Below are 17,951 nucleotides of genomic sequence, written 5' to 3'. Positions count from 1 at the left end.
GTTTGGGGGTAGTGTCAAGGGAATAATGGCTATTTATGATGCATTTATGTACAATACGATGGGATGTTGTCAGGGGCCCCAGCTTTCAAGGTTCAGTTGTAAACTGACAGTTTTGAAGGGCTTCAGGAACTAAATACCTGTCTGAAAGCTTTTATTGTTCAGCACAAAAATATGCTTCTGCTACCACGAATCATGCATCATATTCTCAGCAAGTATTAGCAAAGGAGCCCCTGAGATTTTATCATCACATCTCTGTGGTTCTTGACCTTGGAAGGGCTTCCTACAACAAAATGTAACATCTTGAGTGTAATGAATGCAATTTCCCTCGTCCTCCCGCGCTGTTTTGCAGGGTTGAGATGGTGTTATGCATGTTAAGAAACTCGCAGCCCTCCCACACAACCATCTGCTATCACGCTGTGTGTTGGAAAGTATTTATCACGCACTTTTGCAATCAGATTCCTCTGATCCGGCAGAAGTTTGTTCTGATAACTTTTATTTTAGCAGACTGTGAAAGTTGTAAGCTACAACAGGGAAAACAGCAAAATCCCTTTTACATCCTGCTTTCGTATCGGTTCAGAATTCAAGGACTGACGCTCAAATGGGCATTATGATGCTGCAGCAGGCATGATAACAACACCCCCACCCCCCATCCCTCTGATCTGCTGTAAGAGGATCTGCGGGCCTGGATATGGCATGGCAACTGTACAAGGCACCAAGCTTCCAAGCACACCGTATCTGTTTGCTTTGGATACTGGTGTTGTTGCAAACCTCCCGCAAGAGGATAATATTTCTTTGTAATTAATAGCAGCCTGTTCTGTCTTTTGGCAGAGGAAGGAAGCTGGTTTGCAAACAGAGAGAGACGGAAACTTTGCTTCTTTGCCGGTCGTGGTTGATTTGGATCAGCTGGATGGAAGAGCTTCTCTCGACTGCAAGAACTGGTTGTGAAGATTTGTTCTGCTGGAATACCCTTGTGCAAAAGACTGATCTGCAATCTCACTTACCTGTAGGGAAACATAATGAATTCCAGTAATCCTTTGGAAACCAGCTCTCAATTTTACTAAACTGTTATACAGAGTGTCCAGATCCTGGCAGCTAAAAGGCCTTAAAAGTAAAGCCCAATTTGGTTCATGTGGTTAATTGAAGAAAGTCTCTGTGAAAAAAGAATTCTGATTTAGGCTTAAAGAGTGTTAAGAATGGGAAATGACTCTTGCATTCATGTCTGCAGTCTTATCTAATGTCATCGGGTTCATAGACTTGGCTTGAGTGCAACATAAATTGGCATCAAGAAGCTGTAGATGCAGCCTAATCTCTGTGAAATGCCATAATCCTGGAAGGCTTTAAGGCTCTCGACTTGCAAATACACTAAAACAAAAAGATTCAAGTTTAGCCCTAAATGCCTACATCTTACAAGCATTTGCAGGCTCATTTGAAGCTGTTTCATACATTTTATCGATGTATGGCTTTACTAGTGCAGAATACAGATTTAAACCTATTTAAAGCTTACATGTTCAAGGTTCAAGGTTCTTTATTTGTCACATGCATAGTTATACAAGTATAACACACAGTGAAATGTAGCCTGACACGCTCCTCGACATGTGCAAAAATGGGGGGGGGGGGGGGGGGTAGAGGAAGAACATTATATATATATATATATATATATATATATATATATATATATATATAGGTAGATATATATATAGATATATAGATATATGTAGTATATACATTGGGTGAATGTGCAGTAGTAGCAGCAAGCAGGTGAATTCTGTACATTAATAAGAATAGACATCTGACTATTTTACAGGATAGACAATATAGACATATTTAAAATGAAAGGAATTTGGAATGTACATTGTGCCTTGGTTTAGTGTCTGGAAGAGTCCTGTCTCAGTCAATTATAGATGATGTGAGAGGGCGGGTGTGTGTGTTTAGGGCACGGATGGCTTGGGGATAGAAGCTCCTCTTGAGTCTTTCTGTCCTTGCCCGGAAGATGCGGAACCTTCTACCAGATTGCAGAAGTTGGAACAGTTTGTTGCCAGGATGGGACGGGTCCTTCAGTATCTGCGCTGCTCTAGTCCGGCATCTCCTGGTGTAGGTGTCCTGAAGCGGGGGGAGAGCAATCCTGCAGCAGCGTTCTGCTGTACGGATCACTCTCTGGAGAGCTTTTTGGTCCAAACCATGATGTCATGTTCTGTGTGAGGATGCTCTCCACAGCGCCTGTATAGAAAATCCTGAGCATCTTTGGAGAGACCCTGAACTTCCTCAGTTGTCGTAGGTGATACAGGCGCTGCCTAGCCTTTTTGGTCTGGACCTGAATGTGGGCAGCCCATGTCAGGTCTGAGGAGATGTGGACACCAAGATACTTGAAGGACTGCACCCTCTCCACTGGAGCTCCATTGATGATAATGGGCTTGTAGTCTCTGTGCTGACCCCTTCTGAAGTCCACCACCAGCTCCTTGGTCTTGCCGACGTTCAGCTGGAGGTGGTTGTCCTGGCACCATGATGCCAGATTCTTCACTTCATCCATGGAGGCCGCCTCATCGTTGTTGGAGATGGCACCCATGTAACTCCTTTACGCAACACAAAGCTATCAACCTGCAGACAACACACATCCGGCTTCAGCAAAAAACAAGAGCAGCTCTGTGTGTGCAGCGAGGAAAAAGGCACATCCCTCTGACACATTTCTATCAACTCCAGAGTGTGATTGTAAGAAGCTCGTCTCGGCCAAGAAGAGTGACTCAGGCTGCTCTCATGACATGTCATTAAATCACGGCTGTAGAGGGTATTAAGATGTGTCAGTGACAGCTTAGTGAAAGGTTTGTTTAGCATTGTTTTTCTTTTCAGACGAGTGAAGCATGCTGTAGGTCAGCACTTGACTGAGGAAGAAAAACAAAAAGAGGTTGACCAGAGAAATTTACGACTTAAAAGTGCACAAGAAGAAAGTGTGAAACCGTGTGTCCCTGTTGTTAAATCCACAAAAAAGATCAGAAATCATTTTATCAGTTTGGTTAAGACATTAACACCACTAAAAATTGAGTTCTCATCAGCTTATGCCTAACAATGTCATGTAACACTAGCACTAGTAGATTGTAAACACCATTTACAAACAATGCCATATACTCATCTATATGGCACACAAAACACAACAGAAGTAGAAAAATCTCAACATAGGTTTAATAAAACTCAACAGAACTAAAAAGAAAACGGCTCACAAAACAAAACAAAGTGATTTAGGACAGACAAAAATGTGAATTAACAAGCTGCAGAAGTGACTAATAGCAAGCATCTATCTACAGTATTACATAAAGTTTTTCTCCTTCGCAACTTTGATGAATCCTGCCCTTCTTTTCAGCGTGTCCCGGTGCAGTCCACAGCTGTTTCGCTACGTTATTGTCTCCCCTAAATCACTTCCCTTCTGTTTTGTGAGCTTTTTCAGCTATTTCTTATTTTCTGGTGTTTTCTTAGGTTGCACAGCATTGTGATCTCTCAGAGCCAACATACATCTGTTAAAATCTGTCTATCAGGACTGTATGTTTATGGCCAAAATAATTATCAGTTATTTTTAATCAATATTGAAATCGCCGTTATTTGTTCAGTAACAATTGTTCATTGATTTTAGAGATAATATGGTTTTATTGCACTTTCACATCTGTACAAATCTTTGCATCATTCTAAAATTGATGCAAAAATTCAACCAAACCTTAACACAGAATCATCAGGGCCCCGCTCTTTCACTCCATTCATTGTACCTGTACGATGACTGTGACTAAAACTTGTAGCAAAGAACTTTGAGAACTCTCTCTATTTTGCACACAACGCTTCGAGAGATAATTTTTCAACTCCATGTTCAAGATAGATTTGGCAAGATTCTGCAGTCACCTTTCTTGAAAGCGTGCTCTTTAAGATGTTCATTTAAAGAAATTCATTCCCTTGTTATTCATCTCTTTCTGTCTAGATAATACAACTCCCTCATTCAAGTCTAACAAAGTCTGTTACAGTATCATGTATCCTGGAATAGACATGGCTTTGGCAGCAGCTCATAGAGAAGACATGAGAAGAAGAGTTTCAGTCCTGATGATTTTTGGAAGCGGGTGCAGTGCACATATCTGATACTTGACGGTGCAGGGCGACAGTGTTCATCATGCACATTTCCATGATTCTCATCAGTGTACTATCTCAATACCTTGGAGCCCAAAATGTTGAGCTGACAAGCTCAGCACCTCTGATAGAAATCTGCAACGCTCACGGAAAACGTTTTTTTTCCCTCTTGCCAATTGCCATGCTGGTCTCCTTGGCCGCTCACCTTGACATTATGTGCATGATTCCTAAGGACACTGGCAAAAGCAGGATTTCTTGTATTGCTGACATGACTTACCTGACGCAAACTGTGCCAGGGTTGTAAAATAAACCACTAGATTGTGCTCCACACATAATTATACACAAGTCAACATTGCTGGAGATAATTTACCTCGGAGGGTGTAAAACAAGTGTACCAGTGTTTATGAAAGCCCGCACTCACAGGAGAGCTGATAGAACATTGCTGAGTTTGAAAGACTGAAAAAATTATCTTATATCAAGCCTTAAAAAGCGTGAAACTACATAGAAAAATAATGGTTTTCTAAGAAATCGTTTTGCATTGTTCTGCAGTTTTGTGTGTACGCAGGATTAAAAAAAACAGCAAAAAAAGTTTATGTAAAAGGTAAATTGTGCGTCAAAGCAAAATCAGGGCTTCATTTCACATCTGCCCCAAAGCAGGCGGCGCATTTTTTCCTTTGACTCAAACTTAAGACTACGCCGCCTATATAATATTATACTATAGTCAAAGTAGATTAAATGAAGGGTGTTGCTTTATGAGCGTTCTAATCTGACATATTTACTGCTTGATTGAAGGTTGCAGTTAGGTGTGTTGCCATTCCCGCGTCAGCAAGTTTCAAAGGGTGATTCAACTATTTTGACTTTTTCGCAATTACCCAGGCCTAATTGAGACAGGAATCAACCTGATTAACCTGATTACACAGTTGCTTTATTGCCCCAGTTTGAAGACACAAAGTCCTGCATTGTGAAGACACAGCCTCGGGTTATTTATGTTTTTATTGGTGCAAAAACTGAGACTCTGAGGAGGTAGAACACAGGATATGAAGCACACAAGGAGATTGTCCAAGGCGCTTTAGTTGTTTTTAGTTGAAGAGACAAACAGGCAGTTATTATAAGTCCAAGTAAGATTATGTGAGTGTAATCTAAATTCACCAATATGGTATTTTACAATTTTATACATGGGAACATGTACAAAACAGACGCTGGGCAGCATAGCAAAGTCCAAGTAAAATGCAACCAGTTACTGGTACACTAGATGTAACCTAGCATTGACCATGACCAGCCTTTCCCCAGTATCTGATTATAAATGAATTAGCACATTACATGTAAAGCTTACACCTGAACTCTTGATCCAACACAGAATGGATCCATGCGTTCATGTTGTTTAAATCAGATTCAACCAAATATTTCAGCGGAAATCGAGTTCTCCATAATGAGTTTGAGTTACTATTTCCTTTCTATTATGTCAAGCAGGCTAGCCATTGCCCTCTTTCATCAACATAACATTTTTACTCAGAGAACCATCCTCTGAAAACCCTAGAGATCGTTGTGTCGGGAAGGCTACACGAGTCTCACTCATTATGCTTAAGGTTTCCTTCTGTTAAATGGTAGTTTTTCATTATCTAGTGTCTGTCCTGAATTCAGTATGTAAAGGCCATGTGGGACTTGGGATGTGATATTTTGATTTTTTTTTAGACAGACAGACAGAGACTTTAATTGATTGATTTCAATAATTACTGAAACTTGGACTATGTTTTAATTTACATTCCTCCAATACAGCAAATCGATGTTGCAGTTGCATGTTGCTCATTGCAATTTAGTATTGGCCCCACAGCTATGGATGACTGCTTTATCAGTGTGCCACTCTACAGACTTATTTGTTTCTGCAAACAAGCCATCTTAAAATGAAGAGGTCATCTGGAGGAAGCACTTCATTATGTGCACACACTGACTCAAATGAAGTACAAAACGTGAGCAACACCAGAAGGAGTTAGCCTGGGCTCGCCAAATCACACTGACCATGAAAACCACAGCGGGACTTATTCTGGGAAAGACCCTTTGCTAAAACGTAACCATCACTCATTGCGTTGTACATGGACGCCTGTGGGAAAGGCCAGCGTGACCGCAGCTTCAAACTGTGCAGGCCCACAACAAGGGCTAAAACCTCAGCGCTGTAAATCAAAACAGTTCCTCGGAGAGCATCTTCCAGCCAAACTCATCGATATTTTCCTGGGACAACTTCTGCATACCAAACTGCAGACAAATAGAAGCCGCAAATTCTGAGAAAGCATTTTCATTTCAATAATAATTCTAACAAGGGGTCCAAAAATCGTTTTATTCCAAGAAATGTTTTTATATTTTCTGATTTAACATGTGCTAGGGCAGAATTGCAGAGCATTGTGACCCAGCCCTGAATTTAGCTGTAAATTACACTGATAAGAATGTGCACTTTCAGAGAAAACACATTAGATTTAGGAGTTTTTCATCGCGGGATACTGGAAACGCAGAAATTCCTAAAGAGAGTTTGGTATAAATTCTCTTATGGCATGTCAGCATTGGTTGTTGTGAGCCAAATCCAAGTTACCTCCCTCTGAGTGAAAGACAACCTGACACAATTTGTCTTCGCTGCAAGCCGTTTAGATGCAGCTCGTGTTACAAAAGAAACAATCTTCCGCCAGATCTGAATATTCGGGTTCCATGAATTCACAAAAAAAAAAAGGCACTTGTTCTTTAAGCAGAGTCGCCAGGGCACAGGAGAACCAAAGCTTTTCCAACATCTGGATCCAATGAGCTTCCTTTGTCCCATCCACAGTTGCCAGGGCCACACAGATGTGCTGACAGGGTTTTACCCAATCTTCCATCTCACGTACTGCTTTCTATAATCCTCCCTCACCAAACCCTGCAGCCTACGGAGCTCTTTAAACGTCTCACTTGTGCTTGTTTTTCCACCTTTTGCCTTGCTCTATAGTTCTCCATGCAGATCACAGCACCCTGCCGATTATGCGGCTTACATTTCCCAAACACACTCTATATGCGCCATGTAATTTGGCATTGGCAACTGTAATTGCCGTGTCATGGGGGCAAAGAAGTGCACTGTCATCTTAACAAGTTTGTGAATCAGAGAAACCGCAGCCAGACTCATTACGGTAAAAGGCAGAAAAAAATATGGATTGGCAGAAGAATTGTTTTCCTTTTATCGTTACTGTAGGCTGTAAACAGCACTTTATGCTGTTTTTTCTTCAGTCCAGATACTGTCACCAGTGCTGCATAGCCATTGATGTGGTGTGGCTCAGGTTTTGCTGGGAATTTCATTCAGTGATGCTTGAACTTCTGTAGGTAACACTGAGCTTAATCACCGCTCAAGGTACTTGCCCATTAATTAAAAACAGCCGCTGCTAAACACTTCCTGGTCAACAGGAAGAGATGAGTAGAGACTAAATAATGTTTCATCTGTTTGTCATCAAAGAGCCATGAGGGATATTGAAGGTATAAAGTATATCTGGATTACTGTGGCATCCATCAGCTCAACCTGTACTTCATCTTCAATCCACTCAAACGCACTTGCATTTCTTGGAAATTTAGCCCTTGTGTATCTAACTCTGACTCTTTTAATTCTTCTGGGAAATGATTCTGGATTACAAGCTGCCTCAGCACATTTGCAGCTGTTTACTCGGTTTTGTCGCTTACAGTAAGCTCTGACTGTGTGGTGTGGCATGCATAAGTCATGGATATTAGTCATCTTTCAAGCCACAGTCAGCTCCATACAGATTAACACCAGCAGAAGCTTTTTAGTCTTGCATTGATTATAGATGGGTTTCATACATAGGGGATTTTCACTTAAATGCATCCAAAAAGTTTGTACCGGTATGTATATTTGTTTTACACTGCATAGTTTTCATCTTTTCATTGGTAAAGATGTTTGAACAACAACAATTAGTAATTAAATAATTAACCCTACCAATTCCTGCTGTCAGTTTCACGGATTATCGTGTGCTCCTTGTTCAGTTTCACAATTTGACTGTGAAAGTTCAAAATATTTATAAATTGTATGTTTTGGTTCAAGTTTGGCATCTTGGGTTTTTCTGAAGCCAAAAGTGACAATATTTAGTCAAGAAGCTGAGTGCTAAGTTTTTTGCTAATGCTAGCTGCCCTGGCTTTATCCACTGACTATATATGCACACAGGACAGACACATATACCTGCTAAATCCAAACAAATATTAACACACGAATGCTAGAATTGTACATGCCTAGTAGATAGCTGTCAAACAATCATGTGTTAAAGCAGCCAGCCTCCTAATGATAATACTGCAAAGTGTAGACTTAAATAAATTTAATCAAGTAAATAATATGAATAAAAATTCTCCTGAAGTTGTTTTTGAGCTAGATGGACACTAGCTATAGTGACAAAAAACAATTGTGCTGTCACATTAGATATTTTAACATGAGTAGCTAAGGACATGAGACAATAACAGATCCTCTTGTTAAAATGGCCAACTTTACAGGATTAGAAAGCATATTTAGAGATTGGTGCAAAAACTAATTTGGGCTTGCTGTGTCTCATGAGTTTTTGCTTCAGTTTTTGCTGTTTTATAAGTTTATCATTTGGCACTAATTAGTCAATATGAGTCTGTAGGTTGGATCCCTGCATCTCATCTAGCTAACCAAGTTTGCTAGTATTACCTTCTAACTCAGCATGCAACCCTTTCATCCATATACGCCATGTAAGCTAAAAACAAACATGGAAGCAGCCAAAACACCACCAAAAGTCCAAAAGCATTAGATGACAGTAAATACATCTGCCTTATTTACTGTCTATGGATTCGAGAGAAAAAATCATCCAGGTCCAATAATTTTTTAATGTTAATATGACTGTATATAACAGATGAAAGTTGCTTCCAGAGCTAGAAAAAAAAAAAAAAAAAAAAACAATCTGGAATTGCCTTAAATTGGCATTTTTTCTAATGGCCAGCAGGGTGTAACTCTGATTGCAAAAAGTTCTAATCTGTGAGACTTCATTAAACACTTTCCTTAGGACTTTATGAGCTCAGCTAATAATTCCATATCATTCTGAATCCAACAAGAAGTTCATTCTTTGAATTGATGTTCTCATTTGAGTCTCAAAACAGGACAAACCAGGGGGCGAGCATGCAGTGACCTTTAGTTTCACATGTTTGTAATGTTGTGTTTCAAAACTGCTAAGCTTTAGGCTTTGCAAATAAACTTCATTGATGCTTGTATAACAACACAGAATGGCACATCTTCTTTGTACAGTCTGTGGTTAATACATTTATGTAAAAATGATTGACTTGATGTCAGTCTGTGCTTTGGCACCACAAAATATCTTACAGTGCAGACTCTGAAAGTATCACTTTCACAAAGATTCTTTGGCATATTTGTTTCTCCCTGGGGATAGAAAGAAATCAGACACTTAGCCATAGATTGTATCGCCTCTCCAAACTATTTTGTGCTGAGGTTGCTTCTTTTCTCTGCTTTTGATCATTTCCTCTCTTCAGACGTCGCTCAAGCTGGCTCAAGATCCATTGTCTAGTGCAGAACAAGTGCATGCAGTGTCTTTTAACAGATAATAAACTAGGTCAGACTATGAAAGCCAAACTGCAGACAGAAGACGAACAATGGTAAAGAAACCTTTCAAAGTTTTCGGGAATCCACAGAGATCCCTGTCATAGACTACCCCCACACCCTCTCACCCCCCCAGGTCTGCAGTGGCAAATTTTACACATTGTAGTTCAGATTTGTCCGTTTTGCTCAACAATCAGTGACAGAGCCTGTCACTGTAAACATCATCATCATTAGCAATGGCTGTTCAGCTATGACATAATTTGTCACAGTGATTTAGCATCGATGTGACAGACCTGGAAGTTAGTTTTAGTAACTGCTCTAATCTTTTTCACAAGACAACCAAACCTGATGATGTCACAGGGAAGTGACACATTTATAACAAAAACATTATTGAATGCAAAATAAATATGCTAAGCTCAGTGCAAGGATGTTTTGATGCTCTAAAATCTTCTTCCATTGGGAAATAAAAGTCTGAGAAATTAAGACATAAAAAAGCAAAAGTGAGTGGTGGAGGTTCTGAGGCCCAGGCTGTAGTGGGCGGTTGTTCTGCCATGAGTTTCTTAAGAGTATGACATGTACATACATCTCTTTCTCTACTGCACACATGACCTATTTTTCTCTCTTACTGCTGCTATAGGAGTTGGATGCAAACCAGCACTGCAGAGTTGGGAGTGTCCAAGCATGTGGAGGGTGACATCATTTGGCTGGAGGTTGTGTTTTTAATGCACACTACCTTTCTGTTCCTGACTGTGATTCAAGCGAGCATCTCCTCAGGTTATGACACATTCCCTTGATTCACAGAAACTGAGACTACAAGTTTAAATCAAACAAATTATTAAAATTAGTTTCCAATGTTGGAAATGTTTTTCTCAGGGAAGTCAAAGTACTGGTGCAGTTATAGCAGCCAGTTCAGACAACAGAGCAGCAGGAAATGAATCGTTACTTCCACACAAAATGACATGATCTGGACTCACAGAGACTTGAACTAAACTAAATGCATTTGAGGTCAAACATATTTATTGCTATAGGTTGGCCTAAAATCAAAGACAAAGTAGAAATAAGGCTAAACTTCGAGTCTAGATAAAATAATGGCAACCTGGAATAATTTGCATCAGCTTATAGGGAAATAAGTTTCATTTTTTTTGTCTAGTAGCCTCTGGAAACGTGCATGGCAATACCAAACTCTATCAAAAGAGGGTCAAAGTCAACTCTTGACCTCAAAAATGACAATTCAGTGTGTTACATCATTACATCACACAATCATGTAGTTTACCCAGCTGGTTTTTGACAGCAATTTGGCCGTCCATAAACACTCATGAGAAAAAGAAAGTTTCCACAGGACTCTATGTTCTCATATAAAAACAATTCAGTAGCTTGTAGAACAACCTTGAGCAGCAATAATTTTAAACAACTTTGGTTCAATGAAGTAAGCAGGCATTCATTTATGCACAGGTTTCTTTAGGCCCTGCCAGAATATTTCAATCAGATTCAGTATGCTGTAGATTTGCTGCTGTGCTTGGGACCATTGTCCTCTTACATGACCCGGTTTAATCCAGACTTTAGCTGTCAGACAGATGGCCTCATATTTGACTTCATGATACATTGATATATAGAGGAGCTCATGGTCGACTCAATGGCTGCAAGGTGTCCAGGTCCTATGGCAGTAAAACAAGCCCAAATCATGACACCTCCACACCCCTATACACCCCTGCTTTCATTTAAAGCAGGGGTCTCAAACTCAAATGAGCCGTGGGCCACTTCTGGCACCGTCATCTCATTGTAGGGCCACTTTAGTGTCCAAATAGTACAAAAAAACAAACACGAAAACACCCACTAATATTTCCTAAAATGTGGTGTTTTTCTTTTTTTATTTAATTCGAAATATTGTGTAACAAGACAAAATTGCAAACATGAAGGCAATTTATTTCTCACTCTTAACTATCTGAAGCCTTTCAGTTTCATTTGTCATCCGCAAGTTAGTGCAGGGTCAACATTGCAATGAAATGTCTTTGATGAGCAGAAGACAGTCACTCAGCAGTATAGTACAGTAGTTTCATTGAACTACCAAATAAACAGCTCTTTCTGGCCAGACACGTGGCAGCACCTTTGCTACAATTTTGTTTGTATTTAACAAAATAAAAATGCAGGCATAAGCGTACACATTAGTTTTTGACTCCAAGTGAAAATTTTTTCTGTCCAAATAAATCTCTCACTGAACTAACACAGCCAATCCCTCAACATGTTTGCACTCTCGGCTCCGAACCGTGGTAAGGAGACCTCTGGCTAATACTTTGGGTTCCGTATCGGGCTCGTAGCCGGGAACTAGCTTTACTGTCTGGGTCAACTTTGCTAGCGAGAGACAGAAAGAGGCATTGAAAGGCTGCTCCAGCAGAACTTTATTGTTTTGTAGGAAAACACGAACACAGTGTAAAATCGAGTCTTAATAGCTTACTGGGCTCGTCAGGCACTCTTTTTGGCTGCAGTGGTTATTTTTATATTTACATGCTTCCATCTCCCGTTTCTGCTCGGTACCACCTCGTACTTTTCACTTTCCTTTTTCTCCCTCCCTCACGCTCACACACACACAGCGGGAGGGGAGGTCCCACGCGTTCTCCCTGCAGCAAGAACTACACCGCCCATGAGGCTACAGTCTTAAAGGGCCATGCCTGTAACATTCTGCCGTAGTATTAAATAATTTTTTGTATAATAATTTTTTAAAAATATTTCTTCACATCAATCCGCGGGCCGCAAGTTTGAGACCCCTGATTTAAAGGATCATCAAAATGTAAGGCAATTTGGCAGTACAATATTATAGTAAAAAAAATAACAAAAATTTTGTGTCTGCTGTCACTCCTGTACATCTTCTTCAGTTTGTGTTCCTTGTGTTCCCATTTTAGTGTGTGGCTTCTTGTTAACCTTGCTATTCATGCTGTTTGTACTTACCTCATTCTCCTGTCTCCTAGTCGCTTCACGGAAGCCATCTTGCAACCTCGCCATAGCCTTGCTCACCTAGACGCTGGTCTCCTTCATCCTGCTGCTGCCGGTAAAATCCTCTCAGTTACTACCACTCTCACCTGCCTGCCTACCTGTCCAACTGCTAGGAACCTTGGACTCACCCAGACCTCAGTCTCTCGCGTTCCCCTCCTGCTTCTCCACCTGCGAACGATGCCCTTGACCTGCCATAGTTTCCCCCATCAAGTTCCTGCAACGAGCCATCATAGTGTCCCATCACATGTTATTTGTCACTTCCCTCTTAGCTCTGAGTCTCATATTTGTCTTTCAAACATTTGTTTCGGTTTTTCACTATGGGGAACACTCTCTCAGCGTTGTCCTCAGAAGCCTCTATGTCATTACTCCAGCCAGCATTGGCTGGCAGTCGTAATGCTTGCGTCAGAGAGGGACCACCCTCCTCCCTATAAATGGTTGTGACGCAGCGTCACCGGTCATTCAATTTCCTCTTCTCACTTCTCAGAAACCTCATCTCTCCTGACTGTCAACGTGAGTGCTAGCTTAACTGTCCACGTGAGCAAGCTAACACCTTGGTCGCTAGCACGGCTATCGGTTTCCAGTCGCCTGCTCTTCACCACAGAGTGGAGAGTGTGTTAGCTGGCACCACACACCTAGCACAACAGCTAGCTGACCAAGCTAACTGTCTTTGCTTCACACGGTCACCAAGCCAAGTAGCACAAGCGCTAGTCACCACACTAGCTAGGTCATACTAGCTCACCATAGCTAACTGACCGATTTAAAAAAATAAAATAAAATAAAATCAGCATTAGCTGTCCAGCCATTCCAAGCTACCTACACCAAGCTTCCTTAATATGGCAGACTGCAAACCACTGCCCAGAATTTGCCCATGCAGTTACAAAATTTCAGCTTCAGATACACATGATGCTTGTGTGATGGGCCTCGGGCTGAAACACACCCATGCGGCTATTTCCACACCGGATTCATGTGAACCCGGTGTGCGAAGGCTTTACCCTGAAAAGCCTTCGTCGAAGGCTAGCCTGTCAGCCACACCAGGCACCAGCTGGGGCGAGATGGATATCGTCCTCCTGTTGGTGGACAATGCCGAGGTCAGCTGCGAAGCCTTGAGGCGAAGCTGCCTGATTCCCTCGAGGTTAATGACGAGCTACTCAGCGAATCCTCTGAGGGAGCGTCGGAACATCACGTTTCGGACAAGGATGATGACGTTTTCTTTGCCCCCTCTGCTTGGAATTCTGCGACACAAGGGGCCGATTGTGATAACCCTGGGACACAGTCCCGCAGCATGGAGCTATTTGACATTGCAAAACGAGCAGCTGAAAAGCTGGCAATCCCATGGACCATGGTGACAACGGAGACCTCCACCTCACGATACCAGGGTAAAAGGCTCCCCAAAGCAAAGTGCTTGTTACTAAGCAGGTACTGCCGCTTTTCTCCGAATGCGTGGACGAGGTCACATGCTGCTGGGCAAAGCCATTTTCGTCACCCAACCCCGTGCAGGAAGCGGCGGCGTTTGACTGCGCTGGAATATAGAAGAAGGGCCTCTACCAAATTCCCACAGTGAAGAATCTGGTGGCTTCTCATCTCCACCCAAACCAGAAACTTTCCCTGTCATCTGGTCATCTGCAGTCCTCCCTGGCTAACAAGGCATATAAATCGGTTGCCACTAGATCTGCGAAGTGTGTCAGCGATATTTATGCACTGTCAATATACAAACAGTGCACCCAATTCACGCGGGATAACTCTAGAGTCACACTCTGGCCAAATCTGGCCTTTGTGCCCAAAAATCCTTATCTCCAATGCACCCCATTTGAACTAGAAGCTTTTTTCCCCTCCTCCTTTCTCCTCCTCTGAAAAGGAGTGGCTACATACTCTCTGTCCAGTTAGGACTTTATGTACCTATATAGAGAGAACAAAGGCTTTCAGGAGGACGGATCAGCTGTTTGTTTCCTGGGCTAAACCACATGTAGCCTCTCATAGTTCATGTTTATAGTCCCTGCTCACTTCATAGCCTTAGCTCTGTTTACCTTGTGAACCTCGTCATAAATAAAGTTATTTTTTCATCACTTCCTGAGTCTCTGGTTGAATCTCTCATCTTGGGCTGCTGAGCCGTGACAAGTTTACAGCAAAGGTCTGAGAGGCAACCAGTCAACCATCTTGGAAGGAGTGCAGTTCTTCTCAGACAGATTGGGAAGATTTGCAACTAGTTGCACAATTACAAACACACTGCAGTCAGTCTGGGTCTTGCTTTTTTTGCGCTGTCATGAGTGTTTCTTTTTGCATAGTTATTTGCCTACAGAGAGTCTACAGATAGGGGTTTTCAAAGCTCAACTAAGCATATGTCAAATACTGATGGGCTGACAAGTGAGCCAGAACAGAGAAGGGAATATGCAGACCAGGTGTACCATTTACTTTGGGCACTACCTCCATCTGTCAACGGACAAAGCTCCATAACTCCACAAGGTCTACCAAAATACTGCCAATACAGAAGCATGTTCAGCTGAGCTCAACTCTGCAACATGTCTCTCTCCAGTAAACTGGTTATACTCTCATTATTTTCATGGTCTTACACTTGGTTACTCTTGTTTTAATGTCTTAACTATCTCTGAGTCTAAGTTGGACCCTGAATGTAAGCTTGTGATGTGCATTTCTGTGTAAATGGCAACAGATTAGGAATAGATTTGTGATTTTTTTCAAATTTATCACAGTTAAATGCCGTTATATCACAAACAGATTGAATGCAATTGCCAGCTTGATACCATACAATTGTAAAATGATTGACCGATAGTAAGCTGACTCTATTTTACCTCCTTTTTTCATTGATGTCTTGATGCACCAAAGTTGCTTTGAAAATGACAGCTGACCTTGATTGATTGCAGATCTGATCCTCGAATTCAAAGAGACCATTTCAAAGGGAAAGAGATTGGTAGATTATTGCACACAGTAAAATTAATTTTGGTCACACTGTGGTCTGCAGCCATGCTTTTCCCTAGCATGACTTTTCTGTTGTTTGGATAGCTGTCCACAATCTATTGGACTGCACAATACACAACTAAACAGTGCAGTATGTTTAGTGGGTCAAGCATTGAGTCCACGTGGATAAATGGTGTCTTTTTTGTTTATGTTTTTGAATTCTTTGCTCCTAAATCACCCTACCTCAAAGTTGAGAGCTGTTTACTGTAACTCTGCACCCACCAACTTACTGACCAGAAGTTATTTTGCCTGTTACAGCCACAAGTTGTTAAATTTCACTGTTTTCTGATTTCCACAATCCTGCCAGTCTCTTCCTGTGTGTGCCTGCCCTAAGAGTGCCGGTGTGGATAAAAATTTCACTAAGTCAGAACCGAGCATACCAAACTGAATTAAGACTAAAGTTGTAAGTACTAAAGCATGGCTTATCTGTGCCAATTAACCCCCACAAGCAAAGCATGTAGCTAACGGAACTTAGGCTCCTAAAGATTTGGGACTGAATCCTCAGCACATACAGCAATTTGGCCTAAACATTAACAGCACTGGAAATCTAAACCTTGCCCTTCTATGCAGAGCAGCTAAAGTCACCATCTGTGCATCACATGGCCAATATACATCAGCTGACTCAGAGCTAATTTATATAGAAAGACTAACCTTAACAGACACTGCACTCTGGTTCACAAACCCTAGATGCACTTGGACCACAAATCCTCTCCGTCTCACATCTGGAAACAAAAGAAAAAGTAGTGCAGACATATTAGCTCTGCCAATGTGTCTCTGGGTCATAAATCATCAATTTATGAATCATAGATGTGCAGCTGAGTCTGAGAGTGAGCTTTGTGAGGAAGATCTTTGCAGTTGGAACCTGCGAACCACAGACGTGCCTTTAAAGCTTCACAATCTGAATGGTGCTCTTTCTTTCCATGTCTGCACAGGTAGACGGTGTGGGCAACACCAAGATGACTTTTCGCCACAGGTGACGCCATTCGTCACCCGATACAGCATAAAGGTCAAGGGAAAAGACAAACAGGGGGTCTGGAGACCTGAGCAGAATTTGCAGACAAAGTTTCACAAAGAGGGGTAAGGGGAGGAGGGGGAAAGAGGAAGAATAAAGGTGTTTCAAAGGGCAGTTTCAGCTAAAAACATCTGGATTAATACAGCTATGGGACACATAACCTCAGTTTAAACACTAAGATCTAACAGGATGTTAACAAAGAGGAAAAATAAAGCTAAATAATCCAGAAAGTACATGCAGTAATAAGAAGAGGAACAAGAGGAAGAACATGACCGGGGTCAGAAGCATTAAATGAATTCATCTTGGTGTGTGCAGATAATCTGTTTACTTACAACACAAACATGCTCATCATCTGAAATCCTCAGGCATATATTGCTATCTGCCAAAACATCCAGTGAATTACGACCGTTCTGCACTCCGCGAGAGCTGACTACTTATCTCACTGTGGACACTGACCTCGCTGAGACATAAAATAAGGTCACCGTGAGTGCAGCTCGCCTTGATCTGGACACTTTGCAGCACACATTGCTGGAGAATTCGTCTGTTATTGTTAAGACAGGCATCTCGCAAATATTTAAAGCTACAGTGCCTTGGCCACAAAAACAGAGGCCGACTCGATATCTGAGGGGAATTATAAATGTGTTCCCGTTTCACATGCAACTTTTGGACGAGTCTGAGTTTTCTCTGAGAATAGAAGAGTGTTTGGGATCCTTCAAAGGCCAAATTCACCAGTTTATGAAAGCAAAGCAGGTGTAAAATGCTAAAACAGAGAAATTCCTTTAGATCAGGGATGTCAAATTCATGACACACACAGCCCACTTTGATGTGGACCGGGCCAGACTGGTGAAACTACACGATAAACCTATAGAAAAGGTTACACATAAGGTTCTGGTAGATCGTTGCACAGACTGTCCTCTAATTTAAAAATTTTAGAACAGAAAGCTTTCATTAGAGAAAATGTCTTGCTTTGATGTAGTGTGGGTGGCAGTCGGGTCAGAGCTGTTGTTGACCCAACGTTTTGAGTATGGACTTTTTGTCAGTGTTTAGTTTTCCCGTGTATGTTTCCTGTTTTATTGTGATAGTCTTCTGTCACATATCCATTATGTGTAGTTTACTTCCTCCATTTTATTAGTTAGAGTTATTCCTGCCTGTTTCCTCTCCTTCCACTATCCTGTCTATTTAAGCCCTCAGTTTGTCTCTGTCATGTCATCGTCATCATCTCCTCCTGTGTGTACACGCACCCTGTCTATTCAGTCATTTGCCTTCATGCCAAGGAGCTCGAGCAACAAAACTGTGCATATTCCA

General features: G+C 41.5%; 1 protein-coding gene across 1 annotated transcript; it reads right to left on the bottom strand.

Moving 5' to 3' along the window:
- Positions 1-1,734: 1,734 nt before the first annotated feature.
- On the bottom strand, positions 1,735-17,021 carry LOC146547229 (uncharacterized). The gene is made up of 3 exons (XM_085264949.1): positions 16,979-17,021; positions 16,286-16,356; positions 1,735-2,595 (listed from the first exon to the last, which is right to left on the bottom strand). Exon 3 carries the CDS (start codon positions 2,561-2,563, stop codon positions 2,072-2,074), a length of 492 nt encoding a protein of 163 aa, XP_085121075.1. The 5' UTR covers positions 2,564-2,595; positions 16,286-16,356; positions 16,979-17,021; the 3' UTR covers positions 1,735-2,071.
- Between the last annotated feature and the right edge of the window lie 930 nt (positions 17,022-17,951).

This window comes from Mchenga conophoros, linkage group LG23, assembly GCF_057382185.1.
Source record: "Mchenga conophoros isolate Kocher_MC1m ecotype Shallow Benthic linkage group LG23, M_conophoros_male_GT1.1, whole genome shotgun sequence".
Lineage (NCBI taxonomy): Eukaryota > Metazoa > Chordata > Actinopteri > Cichliformes > Cichlidae > Mchenga > Mchenga conophoros.
The sequence above is the reverse complement of the archived record's forward strand: the minus strand, read 5'-3'. Positions and strand labels throughout refer to the sequence as shown.